Genomic DNA, 22847 nt, shown 5'->3' with positions numbered 1-22847 from the left:
ACAAGTAAGATACAATAATACATAATAAAAAAAATAATGACCACATTACCAAAGCTTTTAAGAAATCGTTAAAAAGCCTTGGTGTGGAGTCGTACACTGAGGAGTGCATTGCATCTTTTAATACTGAAAGAAAATTCTACACCCGTGATTTTTTTAAGCTTTTATAATCGCACGCTTTCAAAAATAAATAGGCCTACTTTAAATATTACGTATATTTGATATCTTATAGAACGTACGTGTAGTTTGGGGTACAATGAGTAGGGTGTATGAATGAGCAAGTACCAGAAGATGGTCTTTTGGTCTGACAACTCCAAAGATTCCAACTTCAATTGTTCAGAGTAGCTCAATCACTAGAAGTAGGTATAACTTCACAACAGTAAAGAGATTTCTAAAGATTTCATGCAAACGCATAAATATAATATTATTAAATATAAAATAAATAACGCATAAATATAAATAAATATAATATAAATAAATAACGCATAAATATATTTTTATATTTCAATTTTACAGAAAGTCCTGACTAAAGAACAAGGCTTTGGGAATCTTTGTTGGACAGAGTCATCTACTAGCAGCTGATCACACTCTGTTTATCGGACAGGGAACAACCAATAGTAGACGAGCTAGGGGTAGCTCGAGTTGAAATATGCCCACCGGTCTATCCGCAATAGCCTGAGAGTTATAATATCCAGCGGCGATGGGATGCGGGAGTAGTGTTCGCACTGCACCTGTTGAGTCTAGTAAGTTTTTTATGCTAACAACTTCAAACTCCCAAACAAAGCCTGAGGGACTATTACAAAGCTGAGGCTGAGACGGGGGTAGTGGGTAGCACCCGCAAAAACAGTTTTTAGTTTTGATGATATGGCATCTACCTTAGTTTATTTACTCTATCATCATCATTGGCTAGAATATTTCTTCTAAGTAAGAGTTTTTGTAAGAATAGTTACAGCATATGATATAAGATAGAGTACTGTGACTGGTTACTTAGCATCTTGGACTGTCAACCACGAGGTTGACGGTTTGAGTCTTTCTTAATGCCGATCTGACAAAAAGCTCTCAGCAAGCTTTCAACCCTAAATTGCTGGGTCTTTTGGATCTAGACCATAATTTGGAGTCTCTGTGTACCACACTAACAACGCGGGCACATTAAAGATCCACATCTGTCATTTACACATTGGGCAAGTGAAATGGCTACCTGGCTCTGTCAGATCGGACGTGTTGCGAAATGCATCCCTTCAAGTTAATCTGACAGTTCCAGAAGTGGTAGAAACTGAGAACAGGGTCACCTCTGCTCTGCCGTACTGCTTGACCCACGCATGCATCACTAAGATGCAAGTCATTGTCGATTTCGACGAACAGCCAGAGACTGCGACTTGGTAATGTGATTTCCTACTGCAGCCATATTGAAATGGTGTCAATGTCACTACTATTTTTGCTGCACTCTGGCAGAAAACGGCTCAAAAGGAAAACAAGTAGACTTAATTACATTCATATTAATAACATTTGTTAGTAATACCGTCTAGGCCGAAATTAGGACATATGCACTATGTTTCCATGGTGCGCAGTACTGCGATGCAGCCCCCTCCGAAGTCGAGGGGATTGTACGTTTCCATGCTGCACAGTGGTTTTCAGCAAATTAGCCAGAGAAGAGAAATCGTATAAATCGAATCGCCTGGTGGAGAAATAGAATCGATCACGGATACCGAACGTCAGAAACGGTCTTTTTATGCTTCTGTCATCATTATACTTTTATTTACAATACACATTCACAAGGTTTTGCAAACCTTAACACAATTTTTACAAAGTAATATATTTTTAATAGGTGTTTTTAAGTAATATATTATTTAAACGTTAATTTAGGACTTGCCACCTATTTTTCGAAAAGTGTTGGCATCGAAAACAAAGTCTAGGAAAGTAAACACCTCATCATCCTCGTGGGTGCAGACCATAAATAAGTTTAGGTGAAAGAAGATTGGACGAATAGAAAAAAAACACAAGATTAGCGGGATAACATTTGTACTAGTTTATGGCCCTCAAAGAATCCATCTCCACGGCATGAGAGCTATGCGCAGCCGCTGCGCAATCGCTGTTTCCTTGCTGCGAATTTGCACTGGCTTCGCACTGATCAGTGCGCAGTGATTTCAGTGCGAAGATGCCGTTTCCATGATTCGGAGATAGCGCAACTCCGAAGCACTGCGCATCATGGAAACATAGCGATGGAGGGCTTTGATGAACTTTTTGTACTTCTGAATCTTCTGTTTAAAGTACCCTAACAGACTATCCTGTATACCCAACCACCCACTTCATAGCTCCGCCTCACATACAAAAACAGCTGAACACACCAAACTTTAACAACATGCCCGTGCTATACTTAAAAAATTCGCATTTCATGAGAATGTTTTTTAAAATAATATTGAATTCATATGTTGAATTTTATTTATTATTTACCAGCAGATTTTCTTAAAGGTTGACTGCAACAAAATTTACATTATAATTATTTAGTATCAAAAGATTCACCATGTCTTACTCTGTTGTGTTGTAGATGCAAAATATGTGGAAATGTGATTACAAGCTCTTAAAAGCTCAAAAACAAACAGTTAATCGCAGCCATCACGAAAACGCTGTAGATTGGAATCTCTTTATTTCGATGACATATTGAAACATTGTGGTTATTGTTTTGACACGTGATCTTATCACGTGAAATTAAAAGCCAATAAAATATAAAAAGGCTCAATATAAAATGTTAAGTTAAAAACCTTTAAGTTAAATTTTATTTTTTCTACACAAGCAGATTTTCTTAGGTTAAAACAAAATAAAGTCAAATCAGAATACTAGCAATATTCCCGAACTGCTAAAGTGTTATGTGTACAAATGAATGCTTCCAGCAGTGCACGGTCTCTACGTGTAATAGTCTACAGCCTCTGCTAGCTTTCAGTGTTTTTTACACACATAATATCGATGATATCAGCGGTCGAACAGTCCAAAGAATTCTATTTATGTGATGTTGTTGATTAAATGATACAAAGATAGTACATGTATAAGCGTTTCTATGAAACAGTTGATAGGATCTAGGGCTTTAGGTACATTTAGAAAGAACAAAGATGTAGCTGATGCTAATCGAATTAGCCAATAAACTGCTGAAATGTATTTTAGACAAACAGCAACATGTTATATCAGGCGCTGATCACGTCAGGAAGGATATTTTCAGTGCTACGAGAATAGATTATTTCAGAGCAAACATGCAGGACATTATTGATCTGATATTTTTAGCTTGAGATTAATTTCAGATACTAGCAGAGGCGTTGTGTCCCAAAAGAGCTGATCAGCACTGACTTTTAACTACACATCAAATCAATATGCTGCCGTGGTCTTACAGAGCCAAAGCTGCTGACTGAAGCTGCCGGCTTTAGTAAACTTTCTATATCTAATAATTATGTATTTAGATATGGAAAGTTAGTTAGAAATATTAGTTTCAATTTACTAACTTCTATAAGAGCATATTATAAGAGAAAAAAAAACATATAAAATAAATTTAAATTTAAAATAAATTAAAAAAAATGTAAGTATATAAAAACTTTTTTATAAAAGTTATAAAAAACATTATAAGGGCGTTTCAAAGAAAGGAGCAGATTTAAGGCATTTTAAGTATTATAAAGTATTTATAATTATAGTATACATACATAAAGGATACCCATCATGAACAGACTCTTGTCAAAAGATTTGTCTTATTATACCTTGATGTCACCACAATATCCTTCGAATAAAAGAAAAATCTCTTCCATGCACTGCTATAAACTAGTATATATGTTTGGGCCGTGCAGACATCAGTGTCTTACAGGTTCACATAGTAGGGCGCTGTGGTTTCCAAAATCTAACCTGCTGTCCTTATGAACTTAAACAAAGTTTTAGGGGCTTTTATAAGAAAGTGTATGTATTTTCTATCAATTGAATTAGTTTTTGATGTTTGAGATGATCTGACTGATTTTGGTGTTTCAACAGTAAAATCGAGAAAACTTGATCGCCGTTAAAATGCACAGATTATTTGAAAGTGTAACTATGACATCTATTATAGTGGCAAAGAGCAACGCAATAGTCAATATCAATAATGAGAGAGATAGGTAGCCGAGTAACTAGTGACATCATTTCGCACATTTTTTTCTGAGTTTTTTAACAACAATCAAGTTTTGTCAATTTTAATCTGAAAACATCCTGGCAGTCAAATCACCTTAAACATCCAAAAAATCGCAAATGATAGAAAAATATCATTAATTAAAATCTACTAACTTTTTAAATTGCCCCTGTGCCTCAAAGATAAGGTCTCGTTGTCAGCATAATTGGTTGTTAACCCTACTGACAGCAAAAAATACTGCCAGTAAGGTTTATCACGGAAGCTTTCTCAGGCCTTTAAAAATATGCCCGAAAGGCATGCTAAGTACAAGCTCAGTGAAAAAAATCAAGAGTATTTTTGAGTGTTTTTGTCTACCATCTACTATGTTAGATGTGAAGGTCTATTCAACAGACTATTGATCTCTATAGGAGGACTGAGTATTCCTCTGTCGGAATACGACTAGTAGGTAGTAAGATCTCTTTACTTCCTGTTCTATTAATAGAAAGTTGAAACTTCAACTATTTGCAGCAAGAAGACCTTCGAAAGCCAAACGCGAAGTACTTGAAAACTACAGAAGGAAGTCCCAGTCATCAATTGTTGATCGTCCGTCCGTCACTCATGAGATCGTAAAGAACAGCAAGCCAGGAGCCTCCAATCTTCTGAATACCAACTCTGTGTACGTATGCATACATTTATGTATAGTTGTTGCATTTTTTTCTTGTCGATAGATGCTTATAGTGATGTGTGTATGGTTGGAGTATTTCAAAACTTTATTTTAAAAGTTTAAACTTCAAAATTTTAAGTATTTTAAAATACTCACAATAATCTAAAATAATTTTCCTTTTTGTACTTCTTCAAATAGAGTAAGAAGCCTTGCTCACACTACTAGATGTCTGTCAAACTTGTTTTTTTTTTGACAACTGTATTTAGGAATGTGTTTTTTCTTAATGTATACGCTGTATTGATACAAAACAATGCAAACCCCTGAAAACTTTTTATTATGATCCTGATATGAACAGACTCATAAAAAAGAAGGAATGCAGAACTTGCAGCACCTTTATTTTGTGGCAGCAGTCGTGGTGAAGCCGTTACTACCAGGCAGCAGGTCAGTAGTTCAATTCCTACGATGGAATGTCAGAAAGGTTCTCTGATCTTCCTTTGCTCTTGTGCTAAGGGAAGCAACCCTAACAGAGCCTGAGGCAGGAAACAGGAAGCCACTTCAGTACTTTCCTAAGTAAATTCCTGAGTTGTCTAATGCAAGCATTTGGAGAAGATCTGAGAGATCTGGCCTGAGGGACCTGCCTATGGCAGAATACTTGACAAATGATAGCACTACTGAGAGCTTCCAGATCCATTCTGGAGACAACTCCCGGACCGTATTTTCTTTGTACTTAAACAAGTGAGACTCCCAAAGGTCGATGAGAAATCAATTTAAAGTAAATAGAAATATGAATCCTTTCATTATTTATTTCTCCCAAGATTGTAGTTTGATCTGGTAAACTAGCAATGTGTTACACATAGATTCATAGAAAGACTATCTCACCTTACACTGCTGTTTACTATGTGCCACTTCATCATATTTTTAAGTTAGTTAGACTAGTAGCCTACACAATGTAGCGTCTAACTCTCAAATCGTTTGAGTATAGCGACAGCGGTTTTGAAAAACCTTTCTTCGTTTTCCTTGTGACTTTGTATATCTAATATGAGGTGCCGCCACCTGCATACAATTATAGATGGCTAGATACCTGGTCAAGGCTACATGACTTTGCTCCTGAGAAAATGTCTGTTATTTAAGAGGAAAGCTTAATTTCACGTAAATTTAAAGATAGAAAATATTCCTATTTGTACATTTGCTTTACTAAGGAAAGTGCTGTGAGACGTTATTACAACTTAGTAAGAAGCAAAATCTTTGGCAGCAAAACTTTGGCAGCAATGCTTGAACCATGCTGCCTTGTATGTTAGCTACACAGACATAATAATAATAATAATAGTAGTAATAGCTCTCAAAGAAAAGTACTGAAATTCCAAGTTCAGCTGCTCCACTTGATTCTTAACACAATTATCTATCAAACCCTGTGTACAAACATTAACAATAATATTATAGTTGACTTGCAACAAAATACTACATTACGGTTATTTGGTATCAACAAATTCACCATGTCTTACTCTGCTGTGTTGTAGGTGCCAAATATATGGGAATGTGATTACAAGCTCTTGAAAGCTCAAAACTGAACAGTTAAAAAAATTGCCGTTGGTTAGAATCTCTTTATTTTGATGACGTACTCAGTTCGACGTGGTTATTGTTTTGACACGTGATGTTATCACGTAAAATGAACGGCCAATAAAAGGCTCAATATAACACTTCTTGTAGCGCTAGTTTATGACAAACACTTTGGGTTCTACCAGAAAGCCCTATCAAATATAGATGCTCACTACTTTACAGTTTCGTTTCAGCTTGCTCTAATTATCTGGTTGTAATCTGATCATATGACCCATATCTTTCACCAAATGGCGCGAACAATTTATGCAGCATTTTTCGACCCTCACAGGTGACCAAGAAACTCCTCATGTTTATCAGAGGATGATATGCACCCCCTCGAGCTAAGGGAAAAAATCAAACTAATTTTTAGGCTAGGTTTGGGGATATCAGTGCTCAAAGTGACAGCATTACAATAATAATAATGAAATAGATGGGTAAGAACAATAGACGTGTAAGTGTTTTATTGAATGCATGAAGTATATTTTTGAAAATATTTCAACGAATGAGGGTGCATGAAAGTGTAAACAGAAGCACATCGTGTTCAACTATGTCACATTTGAGCTGTTTTGGAGAGGTATTCCAACCTACAGCGTTTTTGGAATGGCTGTGATTAACTGTTCGGTTTTAGCTTTTAAGAGCTTGTAATCACATTCCCACATATTTTGCGCTTACAACACAACAGAGTAAGACATGGTGAATCTTTTGATATCAAATAACTGTAATATGAATTTTGTTGTAAGTCAACCTTTAAGGATAGAAATGGTAATATGGCAGATATGTCTGATTGATATGGCTGTACCAGAAGATGGGAGAGTAAAATACTGAAAACAGAAAAAGGTAGAGAAGGATCAGGATTTGGCAAGAGAGGTCAGGCAGGTTTGGAAGACACCTGTGGCGATTGTCACTATCGTGGTTGGGACATTAGGTGCCCCACCCCTATCATGGTTGGGACATTAGGCACATTCAAGAATCTGGAACACGAGCTCATCAAACTGAATACTGACCAGAAGGAAATCACAAAAGTGTAATTTGCTGCACTGCTGGGATTGGCTAGAATACTCAGGAAGATGTTGGATCTCCCAGGTTAGTTGTTCTGACCCAAGTTCCAGAAATACTGACACCAGCTCAACATCATGCTGTGGTAACCGCCTGTCATAGTAATAGTGATATTATGCAGCGTGTATCAAGACTCGTGCATTGAAATCTCTGTCAATGACATGAGTTCCAAATATGGAAAAAATGGAAGAAATGGAACAGCTAAAATGATGATAAATGAAAGAACAAAGAACAGAGCTTTGGGAATCTTTGCGGGACAAAGTCCCCTGCTAACAGCTGATCAACCAACTGTTTATTGGAACCGAAAGAACCAATAGTTGACGAGATAGGAGTCACCTACTAACAGCTGATCAACACACTGATTATTGGACACGAAACAACCAATAATAGATGAACTAGGTGTAGCTCGAGTTGAAATATGCCCACCAGTTTATCTGCAATAGCCTGAGAATTTTCACATCCAGCAGCAATAAAATGCGGAAGTAATGTTTCCACTGCACCAGTAGAGTATGGCAATACAGGCAGACCATGTGATTGTTGCTAAGCGACCAGATATTGTGGTGAAAAATAAGCTTCTGGTGCAAACCTGGCTGATCGATGCAGCTGGACCAGGTTGATGTAGTATAAATAGGAGATGAAATAGTGGCAGACAAGGAATGATAAAAAGTTAAAGATTTCAAGAATTAGCAGTGGAATTGAGGAGACAATAGAGGACGACATCTGGTAATGTGACAATGATTGTGATTGGGCAATTCAGCACAGTGGAAAGTTTAGAGAATGAGTTGACCACACTAAAAGAACAATGAGATCATAGATTGTGCAGTTTGTTACAATTTGGTCATCAGCAAAAACCTGGAGAAAAGTGTTGGACCTCTCAGGTTAGGTGTTTTACCCAAAAGTTTAAACCCTAAACATACCGGCAGAATGTCAGCTGTGAAAAATCACAAAAGTAATACTTGTTTTTCGCTTTATCAGCTGTGGACTGTGCTCCTGGAGTCGATTAAATTCAAAACTACTGGTGGATGATGTATAAATCAACATGGGACTTATGATTGAATGAACGGGTGAAAACCATTGAGGGGGTTTGGGAAAATGGTAAAAATGTCAGGCTGGCATTAAGATATAATAAGCTGACACTAAAACCACAAGAGGCACCACGTAAAAAACTTACTGTCAAGTTACGCACCTAAAAACTCCATACAAAGTATTCACACAGATCCTGGCAACGTAAATGAAAGAGCATGTAGAACAGAATGTGTTAGAGGTAACAACTAGATAGGGGCATCTAGTAAGGTACAGAGAACAGTTATCCTTTCGGTATTGAAAAAGTACACAACTGAAATCATAGTTTAGCAGTTGTCCGCTCTTACTACCAAAATGCGTACAACAAGATACAGCATGACGGGATTATAAAGGTCTACAGATGGATCCTATATTCTACAAGACTAGATAAAGAGTCTCCTAACTCCTCTCAATTACAAAGTCAAGGTCAACGATTATCCTGAACTTCATTTTATATTTTAGATTTTATTTTGTAGGGCAACGACTGGGTCACAGATAGACTTCTTCCGCATGCTTGATGATAAAATGGATCAGGGTCTGGCTCTGTCTAAGCAGAAAGAAAGAAGAGAGTCTACAAAACTTAACCAGTGACAACCAATCATAATGACTATCTTACAGGTGAGTCTGATAAACTTGATCCTTAACTTCAAAGCTTTTATAATATAGGATCATGCATATTAATCAGTTTTAAAGTAAAAACAGGATATGGATCTCTTACAAACACTAGTTTTGAATGTACGAAACTGTTGTTATTAGTTAGTAGGTTAGATTTTAAATAGCTTCTTCAATTTGGTAAAACGGTGGCATAACAGAGACATTAAAATAAACTATCAAAGGTAAAATGGCTGGCAACATATTACATGAGAAGGCGACTCCTGATCAAAGTATATCTTTTTGCAGGGTTGTAACCATTATGAAAAAATCATGATTCCGCAGTGTTGCTAGTGCTCATTTCACAGAGCTAGATGCAGTAGGAACATCTGCATTACACTGTACACACATGTGTAACACATTTTAATGAAAACTCATCGCTGAATCAAGTATTGAAGTGAGCTTGGCGCAACCACAGAACAATTGCAAGACGTGAATGCTGTTCAAAGTGAGTTTGAGTGGACAAACAAATCGATAATAATTAACATATTGTACAGAATAAAAATTAAAATTTTTTTAAATAAAAATATATTATGGTTCAAATAATGTTGACGAGAATACTAATAATAATAACACTAATAATGGTAATAAGAATACATTACAAAGACCCTAATTTCATCCGAATGATGATAATGCCTGACTTCCTATTCCAAAATGATATGAAATTTAGAGTGCAGGCTCATGAATTTGTTAAACATAGCATCTGACTATTTTACTTTCAGTTGATCAACAGTATCAACTTCATACAAATGTGCATTTGCAGTAAAATGCAGTTTCAAGTTTTGATGAATGCACATTCGCAGTATGCGCGAATTGCTGGGTTTCAAGTAATGCGTCATGGATGTGAATGTGCAGTACATTGCAGTGAGCAATTTGCAGTAGAAATGCAGTTGCAGCAGCACCAATTGTCAACTAAACATTAGAAAGTTGTAAAGCACTGCAAAATTACTACGTACTGCACTGCAATGATGCAGTGTATGCAGTGCATTACAGTGCAATGATGAGCTGCACTGCAATGATGCTGTGCAGTTCCAATGCGTCATAATCCTGCCCCTTTGTGTCTGCTTTGCGGGCATTGATATTACTTATTCATAATATTTGTTAATGAATTATTAACCTCTTTTCATATTTTTGTTTAGACTTCTCTTCTGAATACAGAGGGATAACGCGGAGCCTTAATTGAACTGACAAAATTTTCTCATTGCCGAAAGTCTCAATACTGCAATGAACAGAGAAAGTTACTATGAAAAACTTATGAAATATCCCTCTAGTGGTACTTATACCTAGATTAGTTTAGTAATTTGATTACTCCATATTGTAGAACTTGATACAAACAACCCTTATTTGTTTGAACAAGTACAGACTCGGCCAGGTCCGGACATTGAAAATTTAGTGTTGTACATTAAACAGTCGATATCGTACACAATGATACTCCTAGGCTACAAAACGGTACAATATGCATACACAGTATACATGAGAGAGTAAAATATGATTATACTTGTGATAGAGTACAGTGTAATATTAATGGCAGTAACAATAACTAATGAAAATCGCAGTACAGCACTCACTCAAGCGCATGCGTGACTCTCATCGTCGGTCGCGAAACTCACCTATCAATCAAAGTTGTCATTTTTTAGACGGACATGGTCACGTTAGACCAGTGGTTCCCAACTGGTGGTCCATGGACCTCTAGGGGTCCACAGGAGATTTTGAGGGGGTCCACAGGCTGGTGCCAGTATTGGTTTTTCTAGCTAGTTATTTACAGCTATTTCTGTCATAGTGGTTGGATCAATGATATAAAACCCTAAAAGGATAGACGACGGCTATCATATGGGCGGGGTTTAATGATCAAAATATGTTGGGATTGTGCTACCCTGGGTTTCTGGGCTAATGCAATTCCCCGCAGTGTGGTTGCGTTGTCTTGTTAGGTTTTTGGGTTTAGACTTTTATCACCTATGTGCGTCAATCGCTGGATAGTACCTGATTTCCGGTTAGTAGAACAAAACAACACAACCTTTAACCAGCAAACACGTAATTCTCACTTTCCCTCTTCAATTTCAGCGATATACTAAGATCCATGGAAAATAAAACATTTTAACTTACTTATTTTTACCAATTTTCAGATTGGTAGTGGTCTTAGTATATGCTTAAATTTAAATATAATTTACCCGAATTCACCCAAACAACGGCCTTTTTTCCCTAGTTTTTCATTAATATTTTTCCACCTATAATATAAAATGGCAAAGTATTTTGTCGTTGTCACATTGTTTGACCTAGTCAATAAAATAGGACAGCAGCAAAGCTGTGCAGTTTAATTTTTATAGTCAAAATCTAAATGTAAAACTAAATTTGGGTCATTTCACAATGGCGACTATTAATATCATGAATGCTTGTTAATGGTAGCTGACTGATCATAATTGTGACAATATTTGGCAACTGTATTTATTTGATAACAAAATGAAACTAGCAGATCGGTAAAATAACCAAAGATGTTTATGAAGATAAAACCATTGAACAATTTTGGCCTTCCATGATTCATCCATATCCACAGACAGCCAAACACGCCCTTCGAATTCTGCTCCCATTTGTGTCTACATACTTATGCGAGTCCGCTTTCTCCTCCATGGCTGTTCTCAAATCGAAACAACAAAACCGACTGGGACTTGAAGAGGACATGCGATGCGCTTTGTCAACCATTTCCCCAAAGATTGAGAATTTGGTGAAAACAAGAAGTATAATCTATCCCACGAACAAACTGAAAATTAACAGTCAAAGCAATTTAGTATAGCATTGCTTTATGTAAATAAATAAATAGAAAACTGTCAAATCTACTGACTCTTATATTATTCTAATTTATAATGTACGCCAATTTAAGATGCATTGTTATAAACACCAAATATTATGATGTTTATAAAGGGGTCCGTGACTTTGAGATAAAGAGCTCATGGGGTCCATGGCTCCAAGGTAGTTGAGAACCACTGCGTTAGACAATTGTTTAAGCCCAGATATTATCCAAGGCTGGATAACTCCAAATTCCAAGGTAGTACAGCGGGCTTGTTTTCGCTTTGGAGAAAGCTAGTTGGTGAAGCCAAAGCCATTCCACCTTTCACCACTCTATGTTTAATCACTCTATGTTAATTTTAGATCGTTGATAAGATGATGGTGAGAATATTTCATCGCTTAACGAACTATTAACTGAAGTTGTCTCCCCGAGAAATGAACCTAACCTATTCAGCTATCTCTCAATTAATTCTAGTCCTCAAAGCTTTAGCTAAGTTTCTTTCTAGTTTGATTATGGTCCTAAGGCTTGTTATTGCACTTTTATACTGATTTTTATTATTTATTCTCAAGTCTGAAGGTACTTACTTACTAATCAAGTATTATGTCTTTTTATATTCTATAAGCAAATGAGTATTGCTCAACACTGTCTTCCAACTAAATGAGACATGCATCGATTACATCATATCCTGTTTTGTGTTGATCTAAATATAATATATCAATAGAATTGCTGTTGTTACTTTTGTAGACACTTACTTATGTTTTTAAGAGAGTTGTCCTCTTATGTTTTTAAGAGAGCGTTGTCCTCTTATGTTTTTAATAACAATAAAATATAATCAGCTTCAAATCAGAATCTAATCCCTGGATGAGGTAGTAGACTCTTTAAATAAATAGATTCTGTCTTCAGAGACAATAACCTTTTAAAAAATGAGATGCTATTCTCATGCTGTAAATCGAAGTTTCACAAATGTTCTATAGAAGATTCATAAACATTTCATAGAAGTTTCATAGATGCTTTATAAATGTTTCATAAAAGTTTCATAGATGTTTCATAAATATTTGTATTTCATATAATATTTCATAAAATATTTTCATTAATGTTTTATAAATGTTTCATTAATAGTCCATAAAAGTTTCATAGAGGTTTTATAGAAGTTTCATAGAAGTTTCATAAACAGTTCATAAAAGTTTCATAGAAGTTTCATAGAGGTTTTATAAATGTTTCATAGATGTTTCATAAATATTTGTATTTCATATAATATTTCATAAAATATTTTCATTATTAATGTGTTATAGAAGTTTCATAGAAGTTTTATAAATGTTTCAGAAAAGTTTCATAAAAGTTTCATTGGTGTTTCATAAAACTTCCATAGATGTTATCAGCAACCTAACCATTTGGTTATTTGTTCACTTTGGTAGACATGTTTAGGTTGATCATTTTGCAGGGATGATTATATTTCAAGCAACATATAAGGAAATGATTGATTTGTCATAGAATAAACAACAAGACTATTATGCTCTGCACGCTATAAAACTATAATAACAATCGTAATGCCTCACTGAATAGTCATCCAACAATCCATTGAACACTAGCAATACAATGTATTTCCTATTTCATCTATATATCTATAAATCTCAAAGTCTGTCGTACGGTGTGTCCAGATATAGCTATTAAAATTTAGCAAATAAATATCTACTTTGTGTTGAGTTTGATCTCAGGGCCTCTAGATCATTAGGCCATAATTTTTTCAATTAGGCCATGTCAGCTGCAATGGTTTCATTAGGCAATATAAGCCGCTATTTCCGTTAAAATGCGCATAGCGCTCTGCCTTACGCAATGTCACTAAAGCTTGCTCTCACGCTCTTATTACTAAGTTTAGCAATACGGATACTAGCTTACTCAAATTAATGATTGGCAATTTGCCAGGCTAATGGCATATAGCAGAAAACAGCATTACCTGCCACTGTTTGTAAGCTGTCTTTTAATATCCGTGCAACGCCAAGCATACGGCTAGCTATCAATAAGCAGAAGTCATTTTAAAAAAAACACACTTTTCGATTTTGTACATGATGTCTAATACATGTATCAACAGCCAAATTGAGCTCAAAATTAAAGAGCATCTAAAAGGCTCATATTTAGAATATTTGATTTATTAGATCAATGTGTCACTTCAACTGAATCAGCGACGTATACATGTAGGTCACCTTCTCATGGAACTCTTGTCCAAATTCTAGCAGCAACAATTTCTAATTGGTGAAAAAAACGATCTAAAGTGTAAATGTAGTTGTTTATAAGGGAGAGCAGAGTGAGAACCTTTCCTTTCTTCCGGTCATAAAAAATGAGCAAATACATAACACCCGTGTCATTAACAAACTAAATCATCTTTCATCATCATAGATCATTTATAAAATCACAATTATACAGCAAATAACTTGTTGAGATGTTTTTACATGAGTTACAATGTCATGAACATTTATTAAACATATTTTAAATGTATTATTTCTCTTTTTTCATTTTTCCAACAACTTGATTATAGTAGTAGTAAAGAGGCAGTTGTCAGTTTATACGGGAGTAAACAAATTCAAGTCTATTAACACTAGAAACTGTTAACATATGATCATCATCCAGCAATGTCTAAAAATTGTATGGTCTGTATGCCTAGATATGCAATAACATTGGAAGAGTATAAAAATAATCTCACACGTACGTTGCAACATCATATAACTAACCGTCTGCAAAATTGCTTAGTTTTTCTCTGGAAGACAAGAGAAGATGCCATTTAAGTGGAAAACACAAAGAAGAAATGTATATACGCACAGAACATAAACACCAGCAAAAAGTATATTAGTGCTCATTATAAGATAGATGCTATGGTGTCAGCAATAGATAATTTCTGTTGCCACCGCCTTTTGTTTTACAAATGTCCAACAGGTGACATACTTGACAGGTGTCCTTTCTATTTCTGGAGACACTTTCACTGACTATTAGTCTCACTTTGATTTAGACTATTAATTGTTTGCCACTAACTAACAGGTGTCTGGTCTTTGTGTATTAGGAATGTCTATATGTGCTGTAGTTTGCATGACAGTTTTAATTTCTCATTAATCCTCATATAGTGAGCTCTAAGGAAATATTTGCACCAATTCACTACAAATGTAAAAGACATCAATGGCTCATTGAATAGAATATGAATTTAACTCAGACGAACTGTTAGCTTTAGTAACCTGGTAACTTGGACCTTTAAGTGACCTTATGAATGCAGAAGAGTAGCTTTAGATATTAACTAGAGATGACTGTAGAATAAGGTAAATTATAAAATTTTGATGGTTTTTGGGGACACGCAGTACCGCTAAACACAGTATCGCTAAACGCAGTATCTCTAAACTCAGTATCGCTAAACGCAGTACTGCTAAACAAAGTATCGCTAAACACAGTATTGTTAAACACAATATCGCTAAACACAATATCGCTATACACAGTATCACTATACACAGTATTGCTAAACACAGTACCGCTAAACGCAGTATCGCTAAACACAGTATCGCTAAACGCAGTATCACTAAACGCAGTATCGCTAAACTCAGTACCGCTAAACGCAGTACCGCTAAACAAAGTATCGCTAAACGCAGTATCGCTAAACACAGTATTTTTAAACACAATATCGCTAAACACAATATCACTATACACAGTATCACTAAACACAGTATTGCTAAACACAGTACCGCTAAACGCAGTATCGCTAAACACAGTATCGCTAAACACAGTATCGCTAAACACAGTATCGCTAAACACAGAATCGCTAAACACAGTATTGCTAAGCACAGTATCGCTAAACACAGTATCACTATACACAGTATCGCTAAACACAGAATTGCTAAATACAGTATTGTTAAACACAATATCGCTAAACACAGTATCGCTAAACACATTATCGCTAAACACAGTATCGCTAAACACAGTATCGCTAAATGCAGTATCGCTAAACAAAGTATCGCTAAACACAGTATCGCTAAACAAAGTAATGCTATACACAGTATCACTAAACACAGTATTGCTAAACACAGTATTGCTAAATGCAGTATCGCTAAACACAATACCGCTAAACACAGTATCGCTAAACACAGTATCGCTAAACAAAGTATCGCTAAGCACAGTATCGCTAAACACAGTATCGCTAAACAAAGTATCGCTAAACACAGTATCGCTAAACACAGTATCACTAAACACAGTATCGCTAAACACAATATCACTACACACAGTATCACTAAACACAGTTTTACTAAACACAGTGTCGCTAAACACAGTATCAGTATTGGTTTTAATCAATCGTTTCCAAATACTGTTAAAATGTTGTCAGGCAATAAAATCCCAGCACCAAATTCGCAAACAAATATTCGGCAAAATAAAATACAATATGATACGCACTATTTGATGCAATACAATACTGCATAATCTAATCTTGTACAATAAACATATTGCAGCATAAAATGGTAAAGTATAATACAGTATTATATAATAATATATTATAGTATAACATATGATATAATATAGAGTAATATGATATGAAATATATAACATAACATTATCAACTGTGATGATTTGTAGCCATTCAGATGCAGGGATGACGTTTCCAAGGACTACTAGAGCGAGACCTCGCCTATTGAACTGTGTTTACCTCAGTAAATAGCCCCCAAGGATCTATTATAGTCTAAATACTTGCTATTGTTATGATGGCTTTTATAAACTGAACTAATCAATATTGGCTATCTCAATGTAACTATAGGATGTTGTTATGCTTCTGTCCCGTATGATACACAAACATGAAGGCCTATTGATGAATTCCTTAATCAACCCACGTGCAGCGAAACTGCTCTCAAATCTGAACAAGTTTATCACATCCTACTATATTGTATTTACTGTTGTAGTTATATTGGAGTTACTATTGTAGTTACTATTGGAGTTACTATTGTAGTTACTATTGGAGTTACTATCGTAGTTACTACTGTTTTACTACTGTAGTTACTATTGTAGTTACTATTGTAGTTGCTATTGGAGTTACTATTGTAGTTACTATTGGAGTTACTATTGGAGTTACTATTGTAGTTACTATTGGAGTTACTATCGTAGTTACTACTGTTTTACTATTGTAGTTACTATTGTAGTTACTATTGTAGTTACTATTGTAGTTGCTATTGGGGTTACTATTGTAGTTACTATTGTAGTTACTATTGTAGTTACTATTGTAGTTGCTATTGGGGTTACTATTGTAGTTACTATTGTAGTTGCTATTGTAGTTGCTATTGGGGTTACTATTGTAGTTACTATTGTAGTTGCTATTGTAGTTGCTATTGAGGTTACTATTGTAGTTGCTATTGGAGTTACTATCGTAGTTACTACTGTTTTACTATTGTAGTTACTATTGTAGTTACTATTGTAGTTACTATTGTAGTTGCTATTGGGGTTACTATTGTAGTTACTATTGTAGTTACTATTGTAGTTGCTATTGGGGTTACTATTGTAGTTACTATTGTAGTTACTATTGTAGTTACTATTGTAGTTGCTATTGGGGTTACTATTGTAGTTGTATTGGAGTTACTATTGTAGTTACTATTGGGGTTGCTATTGTAGTTACTATTGAAATTATCTTGCTGTTAATACTGTAGTTTTCATGAAGTAAATCTGGAATTAGTCTCTCCCAAGAACTTAGAGGCAGAAGAAAACATTAGATAGAGCAATTATTTAAAAACCTTCCTTGAGTAAATATTCACATGCTTTGGAAAAGATTGAAAGCTGTCTAATGCATATTGTAAATGCCTGGTAGAATGTAGTGAATGGAGGAACAACTCTGGTAAAGTTGTTGGCTCTGAAATAAAGTATCAGACTCCTTCGATGCGCTTAGTTTTCTACTCCAAAGCTGCCAGCTCTAGTTGAACCAATTGTGAGAAACAAGGAAGGTGAAGAATGGGGGAAGGCAGGAAAACAGCTTGCCTACCAGGTTTCTTGATTACCATTATACTGAACCATAAGAAATTATAATATACTGTACTCTATATTAACTGTATATGAACAGCATATTTATATCATATTAACAGTATATTAACAGTACATATACAGTATGTTAACTGTATATTTACAGTATAGTAACAGTACATATACACTATATTAACAATATATTACCAGTATCCTAACGATATATTAATAGCACACTAATAGCATATTAACAGTATATTAATATCATATAATAATAATAATTTATATTGCAGTGTAATACTATTATATTATACCGCAACATAAATAATACATAAATTGTAATTTAAAGAGATAAGATATACTATGATATGACACAATATACCAAAATGTATGCTATAGTATTATAGTGCAATATAATAAAGAATAATATACTATGACATGATATATTATATAACTAATATACTAGAAGTAGAAATAACATTAACTGGAGAGAATAGAGAGAATCTGCAGCAGAAGTCTACTTGTTTCCAACATCTAATGTATTAGTAAGATAAAATTTGTACTTTATTGTTTATGTTAATTTAAAAATTAAAGTATTTATTTTATAGGATGGAGTGTAGCTAATTGCAATGTTTAAATAGATTGTTCAAGGAGCTGTAGACTAGCAATAGAATTGTACAGTTCTTTGGAGCAAAACTGCTTACAGGGAAATGAGATTATAGATTGACCCTTTTGCACTCAGACTAGCCTTGCATTATCTGCCCACCTCTTCACACCCACACGGCTCATAAAGAGTTTAGAAGTTTATTGGATTCTAAAGGTAGTGAGTATTATTAGGCCAGAGTTTTAGAAAAAGTGCTAAACTCTCCAACTTCATAGTAAATAACAACATAATCATATAATAGGCGTAAAAAAGGAATCAATTCTGTACAGTGTTTAATGCTACTAATCAACTGAGCACTAACATCTACTAGCTCTGCTACTGGGAGTTCCAAGAGAAGAATTACTATCTTCACCCAAGAAAAGACAATTTCTTAAACCCATCATAAAAGTTCCAAATCCTTTACCAAAGTCTTTCTCTTCATTTTTGTCTCTGTAGGTGGAGTAGAGACGGATGGGCTCACCACTCTTGTCTCTGGCTGTTTTGACAAATTTTTAGCATTTATCTCATCCCAGTCTACCCCTCTGCTGCCGTTAATAGCTGCCATGTGGCCTGCTGTCTGATTGATTGTTTGCAAGCGATTGCATTGAGATGTGATCTGAGTGGTTGTTGGCTGCTGGGCCATGTTCTTCTAATATCAATATATCTTCAGCGTTGTCTGGCACTTTTCGCTAGTATATTAACTACAATATATTTATTATTTATTCTGTAATATAATATAATAATATTATAATACAATATAAATTATTATTAATAAATAATACATAATACATAATTATTTACATTAATAAATTATATACAAATATTAATAATTTTGTAAATGTAATATAATAAGTTATTTATCTATATATATTTACAACATAAAAAAAATAATATTTTTGGAGAACAAAGTTTCCCAAAGCAAAGGTAAAAAAAGCAAAACACATTAGCTGATAATTTCTCTAGGTTGAGGTAAAAAACAGAATTTAAAGATGACGAGAGAGATGGTCTTAGGAAAGCAGTGTATGGCAGCAAAGTTTAACTTGGGTTCACGTAGTAAATAAAAGCAATGCTGAGGCTACAAAGTACTCAACATTAATCATGGAAAACAAACAAATTTATAAACTAGAATTTAGAGTCAACTATAAGTATGAATGTATTCTTGTCGTTCAACGGTTTGTCTCACTTCTGTGTAATTCATATTATTTGGGTTTCTCGTCTGAACGAAATCATGAAGAGGTTAATGTAATAAAGAAAAGCATCTACAAAAGCTTTTTGTATAAAAATCCTCAAAATGATTGAAAAAACAAAATGAAATACGTAGAAGACTCTACATGATGGTTTTAAGAGTAGACCCATATACAGTTGATCAAGCAGGCACATGATGTGCAAAGTTATGTACAGAGATGATAACATCACTCAAATAGGCACTCAATATACTTTAGAAAACATGACTCTCTCTGTACTTTGACATAAACTGTGTAGATAAAAAAGACTGAAATTTTCAGTTTAAAAAGAAGCTAGTCGTAATCAACTTATGAACTAACACAGAATATATTACATTCGTGGTTTGATAAATGTAGAAATTATATTGTTATTACTATTTACTCCAGTTTTACAGAACATTTTATGAAAAGAGTAATGTCACAGAACGTAAAAAGAGGCCATATTGGGTCCATACATGATCCCTGGTGTCATTACCCATTATAAACAATGCTCTGATGCTAGGTTAAAACTATGGCAACACCAATTTAGATAATTAGTTATAATATCTAATTATCTAAATTTTATATTTGTCTAAATCTATATTATCTAATGGTATATTGTTACTTTTAGAAACAAATTAACTTTTGTTGAAACGTTTAATCAGATGGTTAACTCTATGCAGCATGACTAATACTTTCTTGTTTCAAAACGAATTGTAATCTACCGTCAAAAATATATATGAGGAAAAATTTAAGCGATGAAAAGCAAAGCTGATGAGTTTTCAACGATAATATCACTGTGAGATCTATGTCAATTAGGTTTATGTTTGTTAGGTCTATGACTTTCAACATGTTGAGCCTTTATTTATTTATTAGAGCTCAATGAATGAGCTTAATTATTCAGCATGTGAATAATGAATGAAATGTTTTCATTCGAAGCTCACTAAACAATTGGTTAAAAACTGCTAAAATGGAGAAGTTATAAGTGAACCAAAGCACTCATATTATAGCAATGTCCAGCGTGTGATCTACTAAACTATCTCTAATAATTTGCTTATTCATATTTGGCTCACAGGATAAGAGTGATACAAACTAAAACTTACCTCAACTGGTTGACCTAAAAACTGAAACTTATCTTTACTCAGTGACCTCACCTAACTTTGAGGGAAACAAGACCTTACCTTCTCAACAGAATCGAGAAGCAGCAATGAAGTTATATGTCTAGCGGAATCTTACGCATAAACATGATTAGTGAGTGAATAGATGATAATTCATGCCCATTGCAAAATGACTGCCGTAATTCTGTAGGCTTATTGTTGTCGGGCAGCGTCATCAATAAAACTCGAATAAATGATTGATAATTCATAGCTATTGATTTCTGTACTTGTCAGTTGAAAGAAAGATGCTGAGAGGATGATTAGACAGTCTTTCGCAAGCCTCAAGTACTGCCAAAGCTATACTTACCTTGCTGACACGCCTTTCGAATATAAAGCACCTGCTTATGGCTGCCAGGCATATAATGTCAACCTTTGTAGGTGTTTGTAAAGCTAAAATTTCAAGGGCTTTATCCTAGTTGTTTCTTAAATTGACTGTTCTAGTATCAGTCAATTGCAATTTTTAAGAAATCCAGATGCCTGCTACACTAAAAATAGCGAAGGAAGTGTAACGTGCTGCCAAACATACTCATGATTTTGATGAAAGTCAGCATCGCACTGTTTGCTGCCGAAAAAGAGTTTGCTGCAACATATTCAACTTGCAAAATCCCTAAAACAAATTTTTATTTCATTCACCTACCTACATAGATGGTTAGATCGAAAAATTAATCCTGCACCTCTGTTATTCAACAAACGCTGAAGTTACAGACACGTGCTGCTGATGTCATCAGCCATATGAGAGCGATTATGTAATTGTTTAAATGAAGGTCAATATTGAAAGGTCGATTAAAATGTAAAACTAAGTTATAAATCATAGTCATTGTTGCCCCTGAGAACAAGATTAAATATACAAATGCAATAAAATGATCCTGATAACAATAAAAAAAATTCAATAATTTGGCAAACAAACATAGTTTAACTCCTCACCTTTTTAAGCACTTCTAATATTTGTTGAGTATGGCAAGGTCAAAGGTCAAAGCTTGTCTCCACTGCGCTTGCTGCCACAACACTTACATTCAATGCAGAGCAAGTTCCACCACTGTCCTGTGCAAATAAGATTGAACTTTCGATTTTCTCTGCATCAGTTGGTGCAATCAAAGCCATAGTGAATTTGAAATTTGCCCGAGGCAGCATGCGAGGAGGTCTTTGTCACTGTATTGTACCTAAATTGACTTACGTACAATATTTTCTTTCCAGCAAACAAAAGAGGCACAATAGTCGCAGCAGGTAAGTGGATACTTTGACATTTCGAGTAGCTCTTGTAACTACCTGAGTCCCTTTTCTCATCCAGGGGCATACCCGGAGCAACTACGGATGACTTCACATCCAGCTCAGTATACATCTTGTATCTAGCCTATTATTTTTAAGTACTATACTTGAGCTTTATAAAAACTGGGGCTAACAAGATGTTAACTGAGCAAGTTCTCCCAATACTAATAAGAACTGAGGCTAGTAAACTGTTAACTGAGTAGTTGCTCTTAATCTGTATAAAAACTGAGGCTAATAAGCTGTTAACCGAGCAGGTCTTCCTAATACTTATAAGAACTGAGGCTAGTAAACTGTTAGCTGAGCAGGTCCTCCTAATCTTTATAAGAACTGAGGCTAGGAAGCTATTAGGTAAGCTTGTCGTCTTCCTGTCAATGTGGATTCATGCTTGTTCTTTCGTACACTGTTTAGTTTAAAATAGATTTGGTGCAGGTGCTTGTTGTTTAGCCACAGTTTCTTGCTGTTTAGCCGCAGTTCTTTGCTGTTTAGCCTAAGTTCTTTGCTGCTTAGCTGCAATTCCTCGCTGTTTAGCATAAGTTCTTTAATGTTTAGCCGCAGTTCCGTGCTGTTTAGCTGCAGTTCCTTGCTGTTTAGCCACAATTCTTTGCTGTTTAGCTTGAGTTATTTGTTGTTTAGCCTAAGTTCTTTAGTGTTTAGCCGCTGTTCTTTGATGTTTAGCCGCAGTTCCTTGTTGTT

At 34.9% G+C, this 22847-nt stretch overlaps 1 protein-coding gene across 1 annotated transcript; it reads left to right on the top strand.

Annotated features, from left to right (window-relative positions):
- Positions 1 to 638: 638 nt before the first annotated feature.
- Positions 639 to 12373, top strand: LOC137397949 (uncharacterized). The gene is made up of 4 exons (XM_068084045.1): positions 639 to 740; positions 4637 to 4784; positions 8963 to 9104; positions 12282 to 12373. Exons 1-3 carry the CDS (start codon positions 698 to 700, stop codon positions 9075 to 9077), a joined length of 306 nt encoding a protein of 101 aa, XP_067940146.1. The 5' UTR covers positions 639 to 697; the 3' UTR covers positions 9078 to 9104; positions 12282 to 12373.
- The last annotated feature ends 10474 nt before the right edge of the window (positions 12374 to 22847 follow it).

This window comes from Watersipora subatra, chromosome 6 (assembly GCF_963576615.1).
Source record: "Watersipora subatra chromosome 6, tzWatSuba1.1, whole genome shotgun sequence".
Classification (NCBI taxonomy): Eukaryota; Metazoa; Bryozoa; class Gymnolaemata; order Cheilostomatida; family Watersiporidae; genus Watersipora; species Watersipora subatra.
Note: the sequence above shows the minus strand (reverse complement) of the source record. Positions and strands in the feature narration are given on the sequence as shown.